The sequence below is a fragment of the Aulonocara sp. 'chitande type north' Nkhata Bay genome, linkage group LG20 (genome assembly GCF_057382095.1).
Source record: "Aulonocara sp. 'chitande type north' Nkhata Bay isolate Kocher_YH1m ecotype deep benthic linkage group LG20, A_spYH_male_GT1.1, whole genome shotgun sequence".
NCBI classification, from domain to species: domain Eukaryota; kingdom Metazoa; phylum Chordata; class Actinopteri; order Cichliformes; family Cichlidae; genus Aulonocara; species Aulonocara sp. 'chitande type north' Nkhata Bay.
In genome coordinates this window covers 2,317,347-2,340,753 of record NC_141363.1, presented here as the reverse complement: position 1 = coordinate 2,340,753, position 23,407 = coordinate 2,317,347, and the positions used below count along the sequence as shown (strand labels likewise).

At 41.5% G+C, this 23,407-nt stretch overlaps 1 protein-coding gene across 2 annotated transcripts in view; it reads right to left on the bottom strand.

Annotated features, from left to right (window-relative positions):
• Positions 1-23,407, bottom strand: part of LOC147304794 (low-density lipoprotein receptor-related protein 1-like) — a 79,431-nt gene that overhangs the window by 36,455 nt on the left and 19,569 nt on the right. For both annotated transcript variants that reach the window (XM_086278903.1, XM_086278904.1), the window contains exons 3-19: positions 18,854-18,991; positions 11,501-11,620; positions 11,184-11,312; positions 10,777-11,037; positions 5,197-5,359; positions 4,574-4,796; positions 3,567-3,756; positions 3,314-3,457; positions 2,950-3,186; positions 2,620-2,800; positions 2,073-2,295; positions 1,795-1,984; positions 1,578-1,700; positions 1,158-1,298; positions 756-881; positions 232-348; positions 48-128 (exon numbers count right to left, since the gene is read on the bottom strand). In XM_086278903.1, coding sequence (XP_086135029.1) covers positions 48-128; positions 232-348; positions 756-881; positions 1,158-1,298; positions 1,578-1,700; positions 1,795-1,984; positions 2,073-2,295; positions 2,620-2,800; positions 2,950-3,186; positions 3,314-3,457; positions 3,567-3,756; positions 4,574-4,796; positions 5,197-5,359; positions 10,777-11,037; positions 11,184-11,312; positions 11,501-11,620; positions 18,854-18,991 — 2,787 coding nt within the window. The remainder of the gene's footprint in view (positions 1-47; positions 129-231; positions 349-755; positions 882-1,157; positions 1,299-1,577; positions 1,701-1,794; positions 1,985-2,072; positions 2,296-2,619; positions 2,801-2,949; positions 3,187-3,313; positions 3,458-3,566; positions 3,757-4,573; positions 4,797-5,196; positions 5,360-10,776; positions 11,038-11,183; positions 11,313-11,500; positions 11,621-18,853; positions 18,992-23,407) is intronic.

The window sequence follows — 23,407 nt, the reverse complement described above, 5'->3', positions numbered from 1 at the left end:
TTCTACAGTACAGCGTGACAAGTGGGGAAGGGAGGGATGATACTCACCGTTGTCACAGCGCCAATTTATATTGATGCAGCGGCCATTGGCGCAGGTGAACTGGGTGAGAGGGAAACAGGTTGGATACGCTGCGGAAAGGGAGCAAAAGAGGAGTGTATTTAAAAAATATTTATAGAGAAAAATGTGATATTCAAGGAAGAGCAACAAAATGAAAGAGCAATAAAGACTCACCACAGGAATCAGGTTCATCTGAGCGATCTCCACAGTCATCATCAAGGTCGCATGTCCAGGAGATGGGGATGCAGCGCCCACTGGCACAGGGGTATTGGTTGGGTGGACATGTGCGAGCTGAAAGGGGAAATTATACATTTGTTCTCTGCTTATTTTTTAGGGTCTGCGCTGTTACAGAATCAAACCATGCGAAATTGCCTCAAAAAGTACTTCCAGTCGCTTTCAATCTATCTGACACACTCAGAGAGCTTTAACTAATGGTGCTAAAGATTTATACATCTTCCTGAACTCTTTGTAGATTGTTGCTGGCATCTGCTGCATGACTAAATGAAAACTAACAGATCACTTTGGATCGCTTTACTCTTACATGCTTCCTCCAATTAAAACAGTTTTAAAGCGGAGTCATCCTCTGATGACTGCATCATTTCTTTTCCGATATGAGCACAGCTGTATGGTCTGGAATTTACTCTCTTTCTCCCTCTCTGTATGCTCTCCGAACTAGATGCAACTCAGCTTGTATATACCAGAGCAGGTGGTGTTCGATTCATCCTCATCGTTTCCACAGTCATTGTCACCATCACACAGCCATCGCAGGGGGATGCAACGATTGTTTTGGCACTTAAATCGCTCGGCTGAGCAGGTGTGCTGGTCTGGGAAAAGAAAAAGAAAAGAACAAAATCTTAGAAAACGGTTCAAAGTCTGTCAAAGTAGCAAATGAAGAACATTCTAGTCGAATGTGACCCTTTGCTTTTCGGTATCGACTCATGATGTCAGAGTTAGCAGCCACGTAAACGCCGCATGGAAAGAGACAGATGTTGGAAACTTTAGTTTGCCCTCTGTCGGGTTGCGTTAGCTAAGACCCTTAAACACCCTTTTGTTTATCTTTGTGTTGCTGTGTAACCATGACAATGATGCGGTACACTTACAGCAGAGCTCAGGGGCTTCATCGCTGTTGTCCAGACAATCGTTGTCCCCGTCACACTTCCAGCGCTCTTGGATGCAGCGGTTGTTCTTGCAAGCAAACTCCCCAGGCTGGCACTGGGGCGGGGGAACGTAGGCGGGGTTGGCTAGAGAGGAGATCAGGGGTAGGAGCAGAAACAGATGAGCCATTGAGACAAGAAGCGAGCATGTGAACAAAAGCTTTTTAGTGACCAAGTTAGCTTTTGTTAGTCAGCTCTTAAAGTTATAAAAATATTGACGGAGCTTAGTTAGAATTTCTGCACACATTTGGAAACACTAACATTTAAAATATCTTGCAAATTGAAAGCAAAGTGTTGATTTTGTTTTAAACTCATCTCTTGTACTGCCAAGCAATATCATCTTCTACTGGTAAGACAGCTAAGTACCTCTGCAAGTAACATTATTGCCATCAAGGATCTGATCATCAGCACAGGCGCAGGATCTGCCATTAGGAATGGCGAGGCACAGACTGCTGCAGCCGCCATTGTTGACTCGACACGCGTTGGTTCCTACACGAAGTCAAAGTGGGAAGAGACGCAAAACAGTGTCACGTCATCTTATGTTTAATGGGAAAAGGGAAAAAATAAGTAGAAGGATACGTACCTTGCTGCTGGTGTGCATCGTACACTCTGATCTCAAATATGGGCGGCCTCTCATTGCGGAGTAGAGTGACTGTTTTAGTGACTTGGTCCAGTTTGTAGATGCTGCCACCGCGGTACTCGTTCCAAAACAGAAATTGTTTGTAGTGGCATAAGCCAAAGGCATGGTTAAGCTCCTGCCCCTCATACACCACCTGTTAAATCGAGAATGCATCTCAAATTCTAGTAGGATAAAATTGTAATCAGACAACAAATACGACATAGTCCCAGAGTTTCACCAACCTTTCGCTCAGTGGTGTTTAGGTAAACCATCTCAATGCGGTCGTAGTAAGCATCCACCCAGTACAGGATTCCCTGGGGAATGTCCAGACTCAACCCATTGGGCCACAGGACAGTTTTGCTAGTGAGGAACACTTGGTGATGCGAACCATCCATCCAAGCTTTCTTGATCTTGCCTCTGTTGCTCTCTGTGGGATCCTCCTCCCAGTCAGTCCAGTACATCCATCTGGGAGACAAGGTGAGGTATTACCACATTCGAAAGGTGAGACATTTCTGGATCTGAACTGCAGAACCTGTTAAATATAGCTTTACGCTGTGATGCTCTTTGATGCAACATCCCACAACAAAGCAAATGAGGGAGTATCTAAAAGAAAAGAATCTCTTGAAAACCTGCCAGCTCCTACACATAAATGTGACCAGCGAGTCAAACAAAAACCTACCGTGTAAGCAGCCCACACAACTGCAAGGCACTCAAAACATACTTCATCTCAACTGAATGCTGATGGAAAGAAGATTCATTAAGTTAACAGCCCCCCCCCTCAAGTCTCACCCGTGCTGGGGGTCCACAACAATGGCTCTAGGGTGGCTCATCTTGCCCTCAATGAGAATCTTGCGGGTCCGTGAAGCCTTCTCCAGCCTGGCAACACTGATAGTCTTCTTTGGTCCATCGTCTGTCCAGTAAAGATTATTTCCCATCCAGTCTACTGCTATTCCCTCTACCGTGTGGATACCTGAGATAAGCAAAAGTAGTCCGTGTGAAAAAGCTACTGGCTGTCCAATCCAAAAGAATAAATAGAACTGAATCTGAAATAAGCTGACTTCATTATTTTTTTTTTTTATCCACAAATTCTTTTTAGTAGCCTGAATTTTCAGTCTTTACCATCCTTCAGTATGACGTCTCTATCTGTGCCATCTATCTTCTGCCGCCCGATGATGTAGCTTGTGGCATCAGCAAAGTATATGAATTCATTGGTGGCGTGGAAATCCAATGCTCGGGGGTTCATTAGGTTCTCGATCGGAATCATGTACTCATCGGGCACTTTAGCGTTCATGTCCATGCCCCTGATGACTCCAGGACGACCCTTGCCATACACCAAGAACAACTCGTGGTCCGGCTCTGCAGAGAAGCATCATAAATGAACAATTATTCTGTCAGAGATTTTCAAACCACTATTACTTCATTCCCATCTCCCATCATCAAGTCAAAAGGTTTTCATCTTTGTCAAATCAATTTCTTCACTCACTCTTGCAGGATTTGCCATCGCTGCCGAGGCTGAAGCCCGAGCGGCAGCGGCAGGTTCGGGTCTTGTGGCTGTTGCTCAGCAGACATATGTCAGAGCAGCCCCCAGCTTTTCCGAACTGATCCAAAGCACACGCGTGACTACGCACTGAGCGAGGAAACAAGCGCACAACAGTTATGTAACGATTTGCTTTGAAAACACATTTGCCTGGCAGTAACTGTTATTTGTGGACGTTTATAAAAGTCTCACTGCGCACCTTGAGGTTGACGTCTCTGATGGTACACGTGCAGCGCAGCTCCCCGATCTAACCGGGTCACCACCTGGAAGTCGGAGCTGTTGAAGCGGTTTACTCGAATCACGGTCGTTTTGGAGTTGAGGTTGCCTTCGTTCGAGTTTGTTGCATAGAGATAGTTCTCAAATACAGTCAGCCCATACAGATGCTCGATCTGAAATAAGATAAAGGAGAAAAACATTGAGGGGAAAAAAGAGATGTTGCATGTCAGACATAATATCTCTGCATTCTTAGCAAAAGGGTTTGCTCAAGCTGGCTGACTAATAGTTTGGGCAATATTGTTTGTGCACATTTTATCTTCAACACTGTCCTGCAAATCCAGCTTAATTCAACTTGTCTATTGAGCAATTGATCGGTTTAAATTTAAGAATGTGAATAATCTCTGTAAGACAGAGAAAACTAGAGAAACACAGACAGACAGACAGACAGACAGATAAAGAGCGAGTGTCTGAGTAAACTTGGCACGGAGCAGCACAAAGGCTTCACTCCTCATCTGCTGTAAAGGAGAGAGGGGTCTTACTTTTATAAGGGTCTATTCTGTGCAGCTCTCCTCTGCTGTCAGAAAGATGTATGGGCTGAGATCACATTACCTCCCTCCACCTCTCACACAAACACACACCACCACCACAGTCCTGATTTCATTAAGATCATTACTTCCCTATAAGTTTGAGCCAAGCTCCACTAGGGCCAGACTAATATGTTTAGCGAGGCACTAGCCAGGAAAATCACACACTCTTTAAGTAATATCAATCAAGGCAATAAAAAGGACCTATCCCCAGGAGAGGCATGCACTCTTTGCGGGAAACGGGAAAAGAGCTTTTTCTCCAAACATACGATTAAATCAGAGATATGCAAAACAGATGTTTTGTGAGTACCAAGCTGGGTTGATAAGATGCATGCCTTTATTCTTGAGTGCGTTTGCGTGTGATTAGGTGTATTTCTTATGGTTACACTGATCCTCAAATCCTCACCATCAGACCCTGGATGATGGTGTGCCGATTCTTGCCCTCATAGTCCACCACTTCGATGTAATCCAGGTAAGCGTCAGCCCAGTACACCAACCTGTTCACCAGGTCCAAAGTGATACCGTGGGGGAAGACAATCTTACTGTCGACCAGCTTAGTGCGGTTTTGCCCGTCCATGTCACAACGCTCCACCCTCGGTGTAGACCCATAGTCTGTGAAGAACACTTTTCTGTAGCAGGGGGAAGAGGATAGATTTCAATTACAGAAGGTTTCACAGAAAAGGAAATGGACTAGATAAATTTAGTTGACCACAACTAGGACAACTGTATTAGACATCGGAATTAAATAAAATTATTTAAAGACAATCGCAAAAAAGAGAAATGATCCTTTTAAAAGGAACTACCAGATAACAGATTGTCAGTATCAGGAACTTGAAACAACCAACATGGAAGTATTTATGTCGGAAAGAAGGATCCCGTCTAGGTCCGTGTCTTGAGAAAGTGCTCTGATTTTCGCCTGGCTGCTTGGTCAGCATGTCGCCTGATCATAAGACAGCATTTTCCTGTTGAGCAGTGCTAAAACAGGATGAGGGCAATCTTAAGTCAAGGAGCCTGGAGGCAAATACAGACCCCATCACTGGGTCCAGGGCGATGCCTTTAGGGTTGTACAGCTCTTGGTCCAGCAGGGTCACACAAGTTTTGCCGTTCTTGTTGCAGACAAACACCCGGTCGTCCACGTCATCCACAAAGTAGAAGTTGCCAGTCAGCCAGTCTATAGCCATCTGCTCCACATCTGATGGACGCAGAGGAGAGAAAGGGAGAGAAGAGGATGAAACAACAGGATAAAGAAAGAAAGAAAAAACAGGGTTGTGGGAGTACAGTCATATAACTCTTAGTCATAAACCACAATGAATCCAAATACTCTTTTTTAATTTTATGATATCAGGAACCGTTCCAAGAATACTTATACTTACTGCTATCTTGATACAAAAAAAATAGCAGCAATGAATTAATGTTATTTATTGTGTAATCTTGCAGGTTGTCCATTACAAACATTCCACTTGTGTTTGATTAAGGCATGTAGAGTGCGGGGAAGGAAAGGAAAAGAAAAAGGTGTTGTGTTAAGAGTTAGAGGTGAAGTCCAGCACTTTCTAAACTTTGTAAACTCTTATCAGTGAGTAAGACAGAATTCCCTCGCAGACCTCATGTCTGAAGACATGCTCTTGAGTAAGATTATTAAGTATTAAGCTGACACTGACCCATTAATTGCATGTGTGCAGTGCAGAAGGGTCTACATGATTGCTAATATGAGTCAAACTGACCCGAAACTCTTGCGACACCTTCATGAAGGATGTCAACATTTTGTATCCACTTTAAGTCAGTTTAAGGAAGAAACTTTGCAGATGGATGCACTGATGGGAAGAGATGGTTGTTTTAACAGATTCCACTGCATATTCTTTAAAAGCAAACCAGATCACTGCACACACACACACACACACACACGCACACGCACTATCAAAGTGACCACACACACACACACGCTCTTGTTTACATATGCCTCCATTAACCATTTCAAGTGTGTTAACCTGAGGTGCCTTTCCAAACCTCTGCTAAAATTTCCAACTCTTCATTATATGCATTTAGATTATAATATAAACTCTGATAAGATTTTTTTTTTAAAAAGGATGTAAACAGATCAAATCTAATGGCTCTCTTACACTAGACCGAAAGTAGGGTGGCAATATCCTCGCTAGGTAGAGTTAAATAAATAAATAGGTGGCTACCCGCTGATGGCACTGAATTTTTTCCACAATCACCACAGCTACTTGCAATCAGACTGCAGGTACTGTGGTGATCAACTGGTTGTCCATTTGGGGCATTGCTGGTCACCGCGTGCAACGTGCAACACTCTTGAGCAACACATTCAACCACTCACAATCATACAGTGGTCACCTGGTTCCCTCCCTCTCAGACAGATTGGCAGGTTTATAAAGAACTGTTGTCCAATTTGTAAATGCAGACAGTTTGTCAGTATGTTGCAATCAGTTTGACTCAATCAGTAGTTTTTGCCAATCTATCACAGTTAATTGTTTGTAATTGCCAACGTGTCCCCATTTAATCATCTTAGACACCAAAAACTGTTTTTGGATGGAGACCACATCATGACCAAAACAAAGGGACCAAAATCAGAAAGCGCCAACTTTAATTTGGGCTGCATGCGTTAACACATCTGAAAGTGAGCCAGTAACCTCTCCCCAAGCTTTGAGCATTTAGAGAAATAACTGCACTGGAACGCTGCAGCAATGCTTCGATCAAAGCGGCACAGAACTTCAAAATGCAAGGACTACATGAGATTTGAAGTTTGCTTGATGAAATGCCATAAATAACACATTTTTATGCGATTGAGGAGAAGATTGATAACTCTGACCATCTCACATCAAAACTGACTATACATTAACTAAACTAAAAAACAACATGGCCAAAACTATACAGGCAAGTAGCAAATGTTCAGCAGTCCTGGGTGTTTCAAAAACACCAGGATCAGAATTCTGACAAAAGAAAAAGTTTCTCATGAAGTTAAAAGGGATAGTGATATTCCCATTGGTATCTCTCCTAAAACCCAACTCCTCTACAAAAATCCAGCTGGAAGCACGCCTGCACAAGGCATTGATTAGATTCATATACAGAGTACAGAGACAGTTGTGCAACCCAGTGACTGCTGCGTTGTGTAACAACCTACGGAGCCCCTTACTCCAGAGAGCCAGGCAGTCTGTTGACGTCTCCACTGATGCAGCTTCTGGTAAGTGGAAAGTTTGCTGGGAAACTGAATGAACCCACCTCTTTCTTCTCATCTAACCACTCTACCCTCCAACCCCCTTTTTCTCTTCCTGCCTGTTACACCTACAGCTTAAAGCACTTGGAGGAAAGGTTTAAAAAAAAAAAAATAGGAAGCATACAAGGCCACAGCCTTAGCAGTTCTTCAAACTAGACAAATGTCTTCTTATATTTACATGTCAGTACAAAGCAGGAAAGATGTTGATTTTTCAGCTTCCATAATCCTCTTTGTGCCAAGAAGATCCTATTAATCTGCACAAAAACGTCACTGACCCCTAAAGAGCAGAGTTTTGGGAGTACTGCGATTATGCTTGTCTACAGGGATGTGACATTTGACCTCTATTTAAGAGGCAGTTATACTATGGCAAATCTCCCCCTGGAACAAGTAAAAAGGAGATGTAATTACCTAGATAAGAAGATCTGATGAAAGACAAAAACCTTACATGAAACCTTCTGAAAAAGATGCCCAAAAAGGACAACATCAGAAAGACAGACATGGTGAGATGTGCTGGTCCCTGCTGTGGAGCTCCGCTTAGAGGGTGGAGAGGATGGGACGGGTCAGCTCTGCTCTCCTTTTATCTTCACAGTAGGAGAATTAAACATGCAGACAGAGCTGGCCACATCTGGAACCTTTGTACACTTATCTGCGCTTCTCTTTCAGGCTCCCAAAAGCTATAAATCAACCAGTTCATGTGAACCCTGCATCAACCCTACACCTATCCCTAAGTCTGCCCAGCGTGCTATTACTAGAGCACCTGATCCCTGCTTCTATTAAACAGAACAGACATAAGCAGTTTATACACATGAATGTCCAGTGAATCAGGTCCAGACATTGTCTGCAGCTTCCTTTTCACACATGTAGCGGACAGCAGGAGATTATCCATGTCAGAGAGATGCTTACTACCTGAAATACTATGTTTGGTTTAGGCGACGGTTGCTGCCAGGTTTCACAGGATATGACACAAAGCAGCACGTCCTTACTGTCTATTCTCTGGACAATCACCTCCTTTATTAAGCCTAATGTACATTACACAGACGCCGCACTAAGGGACCTGGAATGATAAAATTTGTTTAAAGCCTGGTCCGACACATTCGCCTATTTTAATTGTCACAAAAAATTCCTCTGGGTAGCATCTGGAAAAGTTCAGGGCAGAAGCGAATATGTTAAAACCTCTGTAGCGAACAGGTTTGGACCAGTTTTATGAGCAGATTTTGAGTTGAAGGAGGTTGTACGGGTGCACTCTTATCTCAAAATGCTTTCTTTTTTAAGCGTCGCAGTAAAAAGGATACAGAGGAAAACAATATATAATGAAAAAATCCAACAAAAGAATGGATGAAAGTGTCAAATCTCACTTCATGAAACATAATGTTACTAAGTAATGGCTGAACGACTCAAAGGTATTTGGGTTTGTGTGCGTGCGCATGCTGAAGTGACCTGACTGGACATGACTTGAGACGGCTCGAGGAATGTAAGTGAGTGTTCAGGCTGACATAAACCAACAGAGGAATGTGAATACCATTGATATGACCACTCACATATACATATTGCTTCAAGGTGTATCATATAACTACCTTCGGTTTCGCATTCTCAATTTCATCCTTCCCTTTAAATTTCATTTGGTGTTTCTCCCGATTCCACACCTCACAATAATTTATCCCTTAGACCACTTAAAAGAGCACACTATCAGGGAACGTGGACTCAGGTTTGCATACCAGAAATAGAAAAATCGGTGATTAAATTAAATTAAATTAAACCTATATATTGCCAAATCATAACCGCAGTCACCTCAATGCATTTTATATTGTAAGGTAAAGACCCTAACAGAGAGAAAACCCCAAATCAGATGATCCCACATGAGCAAGCAGTTGGCGAGAGTGGGAAGGAAAAACTCCCTTTTAACAGGAAGAAACCCGGACAACCAGGATCAGGAATAAGGAGCCATCTGCCACGACCAGTTGTGAGTTTTGACTCTTTTATTAAAATGATAATAATATTCCGTGTGACTGTGGACATTTTCTATATCAAATCAGATCACGGATTCCTAATTTAGGCGAGAGCTGCAGTGAGTATGCCACAGGTATCTTCAGTATGACATCTGATATCTGACACTCGCCAAATACATTTATCAGCAGTGCTTCTTCAGGTTGATAGAAATGTTTTTCCCCGAAATATAACTGCGCTGTGCTTTCAAGAAGACGGGGTTCAAAAGAGCACTGGACCAAAAAGCAACAGCAAAAAGCCAACACAATAAGGGAGAGACGGGATATGAGGGACTCATGACTGAATCAATAGACTGGAAAAACCCCAGAGTTTCTAAAGCTTCTAGCCTCTGCCCCGGCTGTCAACAGTGACGACTATTACACAAGCTTCATTTGAAGTGGATATGAGCCAAGGCACTTTCAATCATGACACAGGTTTTGTGTCCCACACTTCAGGGTCTACACACCCCAGATACTCCACTTGTTTTCTTCCTGTCTGCTGTTCTTCGCCTGGGGCCAGGTTCTCAAGGGAAAACTTCTCACATGCATGTATGTGTTTACGAGCATGCAAACCATGCCCTTGCTTTTTGTGTTTTGTCTGCAAATTCTGCCCCCATTCTTAGAGAGTAACGGCTCTGTCAGCCAGGTGAATAAAAACAGACCTTGGCAGGCTTGCAATCACAGATAATTCATTTCAGCATTATATGAGTAAGTCTCTCAATAGGAAGTAATCATATACTGTGCACATCCATTTGTGTGCATCTGGTTGTTACTCGGAGCCTGTGAGTTCAGACAATGCACAATGACAATGCTACCTTCACAAAACAGATGTGCTGCCTATCCACCACATCTCAGAGGACAAAATGTACAGTCCTGGGAAAGACTTAGAAAAAGGCAGAGAGCACTTTTGTCTGGCAAACCCTAGTGCCAAATACCATCACATAAGAGACCAGTGTCTGATCATACTAGCATGGGTCAAACAAAAGCAGCGGAAAAATACTTTTCCAGGCTTCTGAAAAGCTCCGCACAGTCAGTGCATGAATCAAACTTCCCAGCAGGTTGCTTTTACCTGTCAAGAAGTATGCAAATGAATAACTAAAGGCATGCTGGAAGCCTTGTATGTATTATATAACTGTAAGTCTGCTACACACACATTGCTTCTATGGGATAGTTTAGTGGTGTGTCAGGGTGCCCCTGTTCTTTAGAGGAAAAAAAATCTTTTGAAAAATAAAGTTGGCCTCAGCATTTCTTCTTGGCACTTTCAAGTTGGTTTGAGCTGCTTTTGGGAGACAAGCTTACAGTAGAGTTTGAGCTAGCAAACCCACAGCTGACCACTTTTAAAGAAAACAGGAAAATATAAACTATGTCAACAACTGTCTGTAAACTTCTACTCACGGTGCAAGCTGAGAGAGATGTTGATGGTGCGGTTGTTACTGACAGACTTCAGGTCTTGGATGCTGGCACACTTAAGCTGGGTGGCAGCGGGGGTATCACCCACATCTATCCAGCAAACAGTCTCCTCCGCATAGATGAAGTCCATAGCCATGGTCTGTTTGGTGGCGATGGAAGGAACCCGGGTCGCGGAGCCACTCAGGGAGGTGCATCGGATGTTGTTAAGGTTGGCGATCAACAGAACAGGCAGACGATCCACAGGCTCTGGGTGAGGTTAACAAATTTTTAAGTAGAGGAGAGAAAATATTAGGAAGGAATATGATCTCCTGCATAATGTTTTGGCCATCCATTTCCTGGTTCAGCGTGAACTATAATCATTGGGCTCTGTCGATTCCTGTCCACCCCCTCACCATTTTTGGCTTTGCAGGAGCGGTTGTCTGGCTGCAGGAGATAGCCCTCCACACAGCTGCAGGTGTAGCTGCCTTCAGTGTTTGTGCATGTCTGACTGCATGTTCCATACACACCACACTCATTGAAATCTACACAAAGAAACACAAAAGCGCATTAACACACACAGTAAATGATGAAACTTTAAGATAGTGTTCTCTTCTCTTCCAAAGGCTGGTTGAATCACCTCTACATGCTGTCCCCTGCAGTCAGCAACCAGATGGTTACTTTCTGTTTGTCTTAGGCCAAACTAAAATGAATTTGCCAAATCACCACCCACCTTTACATTTCTTTCCATCTGCAGCAACCTCGTAACCATCTCCACAGTAGCAACGAGGCCCATCATGAGTCACTGCACAGCCAATCTCGCACCCATGGGAGGCACAGTCTGGTGCGTTTGCTAAACCAGGGAAAACAGAGCAACATAGAGCGTGTTAAATACTGCTGAAACATGAATACTATTAAGGATAGCAGGGATGATCCCAGGGCAATCTTTACAGAGGCATGCTATCGTGTCCAATCCTATCCTGTCTTACAGGACTGCAAGACTGCGAGTGCATGTGAATGTGTGTATGAGACAAAAGGACTGTGGTTAAGTGTGTGTATTCATCTGTGCATGTGACAGACGCGGTGATTCGAATGTGCACACATTAGAGAGCTTCTTCTTTTCCAGCCTCAGAGGAAACTCACGGTCACATCCTTTTGGCATGAAATGAAAGAGGGGAATCCACACATCCTCATGGCCTCTGTAGGTTGTGCATGAGCATGCAGAGGTGTGTGTCGGGCCAAGAGCATAAATAGGGTTGTGTGGCTGTGATAGATTCTTGTCACATGACACTGCTCATGAGTCTAAATACATTAAAACAGTATGTACTGTTTGTCATGGTGCTTTAAGGTGACTTTTTCCTCATTCAGTGAGGATTTCCAAAGCTCCCTCAGCAGAGACACGCATATAAATCGTTTCATATTCCAAAGTAAAGTACACAGATGAATCAGTGTTCACCATACAACTATTTGCATTAAAACAAACATTTTTGTAAAGGAACTTTCAACCACTTTAAGTCATTACTTATTTTGCTGCTCAATTACCAGATTAACAAGTCAATTCTTTTTTAAAATTGGTTTTAGGACTGATTATTAGCTAGATAAGACTTCATCTTCTAACCTCATATCAATATGAACAGCAGGACCGAGGAGAGAGAGCATAGAAAAAACAAAACTTAAGGTCAAAGCAAATTTCCCCCAAAAATAGAAAAGATAAGTAAAAAAGGAGGCTTCTAGCAGCACAAAGACATTTAGCCCAACCTCCAACAAAAACAATATAATCGTTCATACACTGTGTGTACTGCAGCTAGTCGTGGCACGGCTGTGAAGAGTGGAGACTGGACCTATTGAAGGACCCTTATTATATAAAGCCTGTGGCACTTTAGGCAATAATGACTCTTTTGTTGTGGCTCCGTTGAAAGGAAGAGTCTCCAGCAAACATTGTGGCCCATATCGAATCCACTCAGCAACGCTCACGCTGTGAGAGACCACAGGCAAGCAGAGAGCTAAAATACCCAGCATGTTTATCACAGCCCAGGTTCATGGATTCCATTTAGCAAAGGCTGGGTGAAACAAAGTGACATTATACTTAAATATTATATATTATATTAAGGAATATTCTAATATTAAGGACTATTCTGTTATATACCATAAACGCTAGTCATAAAAATCCAACAAATGAAAAATTATTAAGTGGAATCTGTAACGATCCGTTATAATAACGGTCCTATGAATTAAAAAGGATGATTTGGTTTTCATACATTTGACAGAGTTTGGTCAAAGTAGGTTCTGGATTTAAATGGAGAGCGAATTCATGTTAAAATTAAGGCTAATGTATCGCTGAACAAATGTAATATTTTACCTTAGTCACAGTTAAAAAAAAAAAAAAGATTCTGGGATGTGAACATGAAAAAAGTACTTGATCCAACCTCAGAGGAGAACAGATGAATGGAGAAAGAACTGAAGAAACAATTAAAAAAGAAAAGAAAAACAAGAAAGTGAAGGGAGAGGAGAGGCTGGAGGTGTAAACTGCACATACAGGACTCGAGGATGAGGTTAGAACGTTCCAGCTCTAAGCAAACAAACAACAGCTGTATGTCAGACGTTTGACCAGAGCTAATGAACGAAGCAAACAAATCACACAGTGACACACTGGAGACCTTCAGTCTTAAACCAGCACGCCAGAGTCATTGATCCTGTTACTGCAAGGATGGCAACCCTCAATTTCACTATAGACCTCTATGTGGAAGAAGGGAGACATCTGATGTGAGGACTAGCAGGCTAAAGAGTTTTTAAACAACAAATTTAGTTTGAATGTCTTAAAATTCATGTAAACACTCAAGGCATCAGTGAAAATAGGATTCATGTATAGTAACGACAGAAAAGGTTGCTACTTGAACTCTGAGGTTTCAGTAAAATCCCACCAATATGTGTATTCTGACTATTTGTGCTAAATTAGGGCCTGCCTTCAATTAACACACACACACACACACACACACACACACGAGTAAATGGTGTGATTAGCACGACACAATAGCATGAATATGATGAATAATAATAGGAGAGAGGGCGGAGATGGAAAGAAGGGAAGAACTGTCCTTGGACTCATTTCCTCAGCCCGTGAGGAAATTTATGAAAGTTGGCATTTTCCTCTAAAACCCAATCATGATGCTGACAGGCTGGCTACAGCAGTGACACAGGCTGAATGAGACAAACACATTTTGGTGTTGAGTTCATACAGTTAAAAAACAAATGAGTGACTTAATGAATGTCAGCAAAAGACAATTTATCATAATCTATCCACCAAGTGGCTTGAAAATGAATCAGCTTTATTTTATAAAAAAAAGCCTTTATTTCTATACATGATATCATAACTGTATAAAGAGGCGATTTCAGCGTGTGACATTTTAAAGAAAGGCGTTTCACAGGACATTCTTTGCGCTCTCACTGTCTGCAGACAGGTTTACACATGCTTTTGCCTTCTACATGCCACAGACGGAAGCCTCACATTATCCTACGTTGTGTCATTAAATGATGTCACGTTCACGTTTTTTGGCCCCATGTTTTGTAAAAAAAAAAAGAAAAAGAAAAAAAAGTTCTGGCAATCTGAAGATTTCTTTTTAAAAATGGTCTATATGTGCACCTTACATGTTTTAGCAGTTCACATTAAATATGATGTTATTGTATCTCGAGTTAAGACGCTTCATTCCCTTAAACTACTTTGTGACTGTGAGCATTACAATTGTGGATTCTATCACACACTTTATATTGTAGTAGCTGATGGCAAAAGCTAACATTACTATAAAGCTATATATCAGTGAGCATACAATGTATCTCCTGCCAGTTGTTTGCAGGCTTGATAATCAAATAGGGCAAAGTAACCATTTGCAAACACACATAGTGCAGCTTGAGTAATGAGCAAACAGTAGCTAGCTTATTCCCAAACAGTGGCAGTATGCTGCCCACATGTCTAAATTTAAACTTGCACAAATACTCAAACACAAATGTACAACGACTCACAAAGTACACCTGCTGTAGCACATTCCCGTGCATGGCAGCAGCACAACTTGCTAAATAAATTCAATACATGCAATTTCTTTTATCTTCAGCCAATGATCATTTATGATTAGATTACAGCACTGTAGAGCCTTCACTTTTAACTGCAGCCCATAAACCAATTTAGGTCAAGACCCACTCATGAATGAAGCTTATAATGTAGTATTTCCACAGGCAGCTTCAAGTCCGATTGAAGTCCGATGACCGATTGTCATTGCACAGTTACACAATGGAACGTGAAGGACAATTAAAGCTCTGCATAAACAACAGCGATAGCTCACTACAATAATCAGGGTTCCAGTGGGGTGCCTTGAAAGAGGGGGGAGGGGGGGGGGAGACTCAATAACACTGCCATGACCCCATTTTTTCTTGCCTTGTCAATCATTCACATCTAAGAGGCAGGTCTAAAGTTGCGTCTTGAAAGAGAGGCTTCCTCACCCTCAAAGAAAAGAGAAACGCAGGCCTGCAAATCAACCACCTATACGACAGAAGGACTTCATAACTGCCAACAGTCTATTTGATTAAACAGGTTTCATTTACTTGGTTTGAACTCTCGCAAAGCCACATGGTAACTTTTCAAATGCTCTTGTCCTGAGCAAGGCACAGGGACCCATGGCCATAAAAATATTATACATCGCATTTATCTGCAATATTAACAATAAACTAGAACTACTATCTTGAGGTTGTATGCTTCAGTTCGCTAGTGAAGCTTCAGTTTACATCCATGGCTTTGCAGACTCATTGTATACATTCATGTCACAATGACACAGTGTTCATATTTTTGCTTCTGTAGGCCACCACAGCAGATTCAAAATGAAGCAAACTGTACAATGACTGAAGTGTAGTCTTCAAGAGGTTTGACAAAATAATGTCATAATTAACTTTTGGAAGTTGCAGTTATTTTCTGACCACTCAAAAATATGGATGGCCTCCTTTGCATTAAATACCTGCACATTAAGAGGTCCAATGAACAGCTAGAAACACTTGGAACCAACTCCAGATCTTTTAATAATAATAATAATGGATTGGATTTATATAGCGCTTTTCAAGGCACCCAAAGCGCTTTACAATACCACTATTCATTCACTCTCACATTCACACACTGGTGGAGGCAGCTACAGGTGTAGCCACAGCTGCCCTGGGGCAGACTGACAGAAGCGAGGCTGCCATATCGCGCCATCGGCCCCTCTGGCCAGCCCATAAACTTTTATGTTTTTAATATATGAACTAGCGAGGACACTGGATACAACTGGCCATGAACATACTTATTAGTCAATGCTCCGGTTCCTTTTGAGCTTGGATAAGTAAGTCCAACATTTTCTGAACAATATTCTGTTAAACATCCTGAATTAAAGTTGAGATGTCTTGACTGCTTTACTTCAAAGGGCATTTTTCAAATTGTGTGTCCTTGTCCAAAATCTATAAACCTGTGTGCCCATGTAGTGAAGACTCCGGCCACAGACTTTATCAGACGATATGATCACAATTACTTTATTATCTTATTAGACATTTATGCAGTTTAATAATATCAATTTAACAACTACCCTCCTTTTTGACAACCTACTTTTGTTCCTAGATTTAATATGGGATGACCAGTATATAAAGCTGGATGATATCATCTTTTTCTAATTTGCTCCAACTAGTATAATCACGCAAGATCAAACTTAAAGGTGACCAACATTAGAGTATATTCATGCATTTGTGTAATAATTTCACTGATAATTATAAATGTTTGCATACAGTCAGGTGTCAAATTAACTGTCTGATTCACATCCCATCAAAGCACTAATGTTGATTCCCTTTTATCACTCCAGTACATAAAGCGAGCTACTTAACCCCAAGGCTTTCCGCACACTGTGAAAAAACAGAAAACCTATTTTAGAAAGCTTGAAATACCGTGCAGCATTCCCCTTTCTAACCGCTTGTCAACAACTTTGACAGAATTACTCAGAAACGCTGAATGACAAAGTGTGCTTTCAAATATCAGTGGCCAGGTATACTTGCACAACCTGGCAGTTTGTACGAGCAAACACTACGAAGCTTGTGAAAGCCTTTTCCCTGAAATGAGGCGGTCTCACAAATGCCAAAAGTTCTGGACACACAGCTCATGTGTTTGGTTGCATGAGTAAGAATGTGACTTTGTAAGTGTATATTTGTGTGCACATGTGAGGGCATGCATGTATGCATTACAGGCACACACACATGCCGGTGTGTTTAAGTACTTGTGTGCGTAGAGCGCTGCCTTACTGAAAACAGCTGGACCTGTGTCCTCAGGGCAGTGCACGTTGTAACGGGATGACATCATCACCGCGTTGCATAAAAGGCTTGTGTAGCAGTGATGACCGCTGTGTGGGTTACTAACACTTTCACCCACACTGTGGTTCAACACATCTCGTTTTCTTCTGGTCTCAACTAATCACACAAACTTTTTTTTGTAATGACTCAACTCAGTGTGGAGGATTAATATTGATACAGCGTGGTTCACGATTACTCTTTGAGCACATGGAAGGAAGCAAACCGAAAATAGAGATAGAACCTTGCATCAAATGCCTAAAGCTGTAAACTGATACAAAGATAAAGCCAATAAATGATAAAGAGATCAGATCTCTGTGTTGCTGATAGTGGAACAGACATCAGACGCTTTGGTTAATATGTTTTTTTAAATGGCAAAAGATTAGCCAATGTTTGAGAGCTCAGCAGACTCACCCTTGATCCAGGTCTCTGATACTCTGAAACTTTACTGTTGATGGTAAATATCTGATTTAGATTTAGTAATTTCATATTCCAGGAAAAGAGCAGCACAATGGAAAAGGAGAGGCACAAAATTACGAACGCAGATGTCCCAGCGTTGAGTCAGAGCTCTGTCAAGGCCAATACTCTTCTGCACTTCTGCAAAGAGAGTACTTGAACTAAGAGTTTACATCAAATATCAGCTCATAATAATGCATATTAGAACTCTGCCCCACTCTCTCCAAACAGCTGCTGTGCCTTGCACACCCCCCTGTGGGGCCCCTTTGGGAGCTTTTCTACTGCAATGTCATTGCAAATGGTGTATAGATAGTTTAAAGAGGAGTGGTTAAAGTTTGTCTGCCTGTATTATTGCAGGGTCTTTACCTTACAATATAAAGCACCTTGTGATTTGGCGCTATATCAATAAAACTGAATTGAATTGGCATGTCTGTTGACAGGCTGCCTGTATAACCGAATAGTGAATATAAACTGCTGCGATCCACATCCTTGATCCAGATCCTTTATTATCGCTCTGATTCACTAACAAGTTTCTTAGTCTCCAAATAATTCAGCTGACACACAAACAACCTCCCCCCCACCCCAACCAAAAAAAACCCCAAAACAAAACAAACAAACACTGTTGTTTATAATGGAGCACTGTAACAAAAAAATAATTTCCCCCAGGGATCAATAAAGTATTCTGATTCTATCCTTCTTGGCAGATGTGACAAAGACAAACTTCAGACAGTTACAGGATATCTGAGCACTACCTTGCAGAATACTGAGTCAGCTCTCAAAAGGCAGCCAGTGTTTGCTCTTTTGTTAGCTGCAACAAAGAAATACACTATGGACTCAATATGTTCCATCACTCATTCTTCTGTTGTCTCTAATTAATAGGGGAGGATGTGATGGGATTTTTCTCAGCTGCATCTGGTCTGAATGCTTATTATTCCTGCTAGGATTGGGGGAAACAGCCTCATAGCAGAGCTGATTGATAAATTAATGACTTTTTTTTTCCCTTGAAAGAGAAATTCCATAGTAATTGCACAAGCTAGGACAGGCCAACTCATTAAATGGCCCAACAGAGGGGATGACTCGATAAAAATGATGGTTTGGGATGGAAAGACAAGAACATTTTGTTTATAACAGAAACTGTCTGGTTAATTTTGACCCACAACAAAGGGCAAAAGTGTCAGTATGACAGAGGAGAAGGGGTGTGTGTGTGTGTGTGTGTGTGTGTGTGTGTGTGTGTGTGTGTGTGTGTGTGTGTGTGTGTGTGTGTGTGTGTCACTTTGTTTCCTACCTCTGCAGTGAGGCCCCTCATCCCAGCCGTCAGTGCAATCAACGACTCCATTACAAAATCTGCTTGCATGGAGACAAACTTCCACATCCAGGCATGGATATTTATTGACAGGACACTGGTTCACTTTGTTGTGTGTGCCTGGAAAACATGCAAAAGATTTTTTAAGTAAAAGCAGATGTATAAGGCAATATTTTAAGGCAGTAAAACTCAAAGATGAAGCAGAATAATGCATGCATCTAACCTCCCCCCCCCCCCCAAAAAAAAAAACCCCCCAACAACAACAAAAACAAAAACACATCGCAAATTCACAACTGAGCTTAATGAGGCTTCATAAAACTATTAAACGCATTTTACATACTTAAAAGTGAATTCCTGGCATCAAAAGAATTACATTTCTTTATGACTCATTAAAGAACTCTTCTAATGTTGCTTAATTTTATAACATTTATTGAGGAGGCTGTCATGTGCAAAGAGAAACTGTACAGAGATTTTCCTCGGTTGTCCATTAGTTTTGCATACTACTCTGGTGAGGTCCTGGCTTATTATTTCCTAGTATTATATGGACAAAACCCTTATAGTTAAATCCGCGACCTTTAAGATCATCACAGGTGAAAGATTCCCCAAAGGGAATTGTGTCTAGGGATGGGGATTGATGAGGTTTTATTGATACCAATTCCATTATTGAATTTGCTAATCGATCCAATTCCCTTATTGATTCTTGACCCAGTTTCATATGAGAAAACAAGTATGCCTGCAGATTTCCAGTGCAGTACAACTACTTTATCATTTATTTATTTATTATTTAATCCCAAACAGACTATCGCTTAATGCTAGATGAAGAAATGAAAGAATGTCATTTATTGAAAGCTTTATTTGAAGTCAACTAAAATCATGTTAAGCATCTGTACAGACGAGCTGCTCGGCTGGTAGCACTTGTGGTGCTCATCCATATCGCATCAAATGCATGACACTTGAGCAAGTGAATCCTGTGTTGCAGGAGATGTTTCAGCATGTTTCTGGCGTTCCCACCTCAATAATGATGTTAAAGACATTACAAATAAGTCGTTATCATGTTTCTGCATGAAGCAATGCTTTGGATCGCTTCATCCTCTCTGCTGTGACCCCCTTTTTCTGATAACACTAGACATGCATGTAGCAATACTGTTGATTTGCAATCAGTGTGCATTGCCAGCACCTGCGGACACTGATAAAGGAATTGATAAGCTCCAACACCGGTTTTCAGTTCCAATCCCTATTTGTGTCTCCTGTTGGGACACAACCAGCAATATTTTTGCTTGTCAGGCAAATGTGTAAACCACTGCACAATAGAGCCATCATAAAACAACAACATATATTAAAACTATTCTGGGCTTTATATACTAATAATAGAGTTTTAAAATAGTATCACCAGTGTGCCAGAGAGGCAGAATTCAGAAAAGGGGTGCAGCAGTCGCTGGCTACATAGAAGGGCTAAAATTAAAGAGATAAGGCTAACATTAATAAACATTTGCAGATAAAAATGTTTTATCTTTTACTCTAAATGGCTCACATTACTTACTATGGTTGACTGAGTTCCAGTTGGTTTAGGTCACTTCTATTATCAGAGAATTAAACATTTAGCTTTATAAAAAGGGCCTAAAGTTATTTTGCTGCCTGTATTTACAGGCCATAATGACTTTGTTTTGCTTTTAGATTTGCTGCTGTAGGCAACAAGTTGCACGATTGGTGCACAGTGTGTGTTTTGTTTTTCTAAGGTGCAAATTTGACACTAAAGGCTTCCTGCATGTGTTACAGCACAAGTGATACACAGCACATGCAAACATGCGGTTACCTTTAATGCGCTCACATATTAAAAGAGAGTTTGCAGCATAAGATCACTTGGCAGACACTGAAGGAAATTTTTAAAAGAAAACACTGATAAATACTGAATCTTAAGGAGTGCAGAGGACAGGGGCCATAATGTCCTCTGGCCTAGAAAATGCTGAGTTAAAAAAAAAAGACCAAAACATACAGTAGAGGCAGCGTCTCTTCCCTCGATCTCTCCCACTCTTCTTCTCTCTCTAGCTTTCCTCTCGGCCCACACTGCAGAGTAAACAGTTTGCCTTGGCTGTTTTTCTTCTTCTTCTTCCTCCTCCTCCACCTCTCCCTCTTTCTTTCTTTCTAACATCTGCTGACCCATTTTAGAAAAACACTTGAAGCAGAACAAATAAAGTTCACCTCCTTCACAGGAAACGATCTGCAGAGTTCTGCAGAATACATGTTGTGCTGGGATACGTTTTCAGAGGACGCTATCTGAATATGCACATAGCCCGAGCAGCAAACCTGCTTCAGATGTTCGCATACACAAATTCTCAGTTTTCTGAATATTAACCAGCTGATGCAGCCAAACTGCAGTTTATCTGACACTAGTTGCAGCTTTCCTGATTGTAAACCCAGCAAAGCAAATGCAGGGGAATGAAAACATAGTTTTTAAAAACTTGCTGTGTTATATCTTTGTATAATGCATATCGTTTGAGTCTTAAAAGAAAGTTACACGTCTCTTAATGCCCAAGACAAGCCATAACATACATGTGGGAGAAAGAATATTTGCCTGCATGGTGGCATTCCCTGATGAAAACCACTAGCATTCCTTCTGAGGCTCCCTGATCCATCCAAGAGAGATTAGTAACCACACACTGAACATCACATTTAACTCTGTTAAAACAAGTGCCTTAAAGTGACACGAGCTTCCATAACGATCCCACATCAGCAGCCTGCGTGGAAAATGTGCCACATTCAAACTTAGAATTAGCTTCTCATACATCTGGCTTAGGGAGGAGAGTAGCTCTCCCGTATGGGGGATGCTAGCATATTAGCAGCCCTCCTACAGCCTTGGCCTCTAAGCCAGCCTGATTTACATGCAACACACTGCCAATGTGGGGATTTTTACATAAACGACAGTACCAGGAATAATCTGCCATGTACACTGGAAAAGAAACCCTGCCAAGGATTTAGCATTTGTCGTCAGTTCTCGGGGGAGTATAAAAGACGAGTCGGAGTGCAAGACATCTGAATTATACCAACAGCAGAAACATGCATCTTTGCAACTGTGTGTCGAGGGAGCTTTTTTCTTGAAATGTGATCTGCTGACGACTGAGCAGACAGGTAAACTCACACACTCGCTAATCAAAGTAAACCAGGAATCGGATTTCTGTGCTCTACGGCCACCGAGAGACTAAAAAGATTGATCTCTGCTTTCCATCACACCCACAACAGGCTCTTCTTCTACACACATCTCTACTTCTGCTGACAGGGCAGCAAGCAGCAGAACTTTTTGGAAAACACACTAACAACTGCTAACAATCAAAAAGACTGACTACTTTGTGTTTCACAACACAGTAATACATTGGCAGGAGCTGAATAACGACCAGCAGCAGAAAGCTAAATAGAAAAGACAATATGGAGGATTAAATAACTTGTGGGGGACAATAGACATGAACCCTGTACCGGCTGCTCCAGTTTGGGAAATTGTTGGCAGTGTATTTTACTGGAAGCAGCCTTTTTCTATTACTTTGCAAAGCTGAAGGGGAAATAAGACGTTTTAATACAGCTCTGCAGCTTTTGGTGAGCATTTTTTGCTTAGACCAGGTAAACCAGGTAGCAGGTAAAACATCTCATCAGTGGGCTGCTTTAACATTATCTGGATAGGTTTTCTGCAGCTGCTGAATCCTTGAAGTAAGACAACAGCAGGTGGCGTTTCTTAGCGGTTTGCTTTTGCCAGTTTGTAACAGCTGAATTTCTTTTTCTTGTATCAAATAATCTATTGTACTTAAACTGTACAATGACAAAATATAAATTATATGAACAAAAGGGGTATTTGGATCGATCCCATTCTGGTTTGAAGTACTTCAAAGTATTACACGGCCTACACGGTGCTTTCAGTGACTAATTCTATCTACTGTTCAGTTTGAATGGTTTCTAATCTCAAATCTGGTTTCCCAGGCATGACTAATTGTTAGTGACCTTTCGAAGCCGATTACGCTGACTGGTTCTCACAGATGGTTTTGACTCTGCATTGTCTTTAAAAATAATACAATTTTCAAACAAATCCTATGACAATAATAACGATGAGAATGAAATGCAATTTGTAACAGATTAAAAAATAAGTGCTCCATGACAGGAGAAAACCAAACATAGGAGACGTCTTCACTGCTCGAGCCCAGAACTGAAATGATGTCAAACAAGATGAACTTTCATTTGCACCCAGCTTTTACAGACTTATGTGGTGTCACTGATGCAAAGGTGTAAACAAGTCAGAAGTGCCGTTTCTGTGTTATAAGATCACTAAATCCATGTTGTTAGTATGTAAAGAGTTGGGCTCATTTCTTCTTTATGGTTTATTACTCTTACAATAACCAGTGTTAAAGTCTGTAGTGGTTGGGTATTTCCTTTGCCCGTGCTCAATTTTCACACATGCAATACGTCTCTGAAGTGTTTCCAGCAGCGAGAATGCCGTTGACGCACTGAGTCGGAGTAACGTAACTTGTCGTAACAATGTCCTTGTTAATTTGGGTT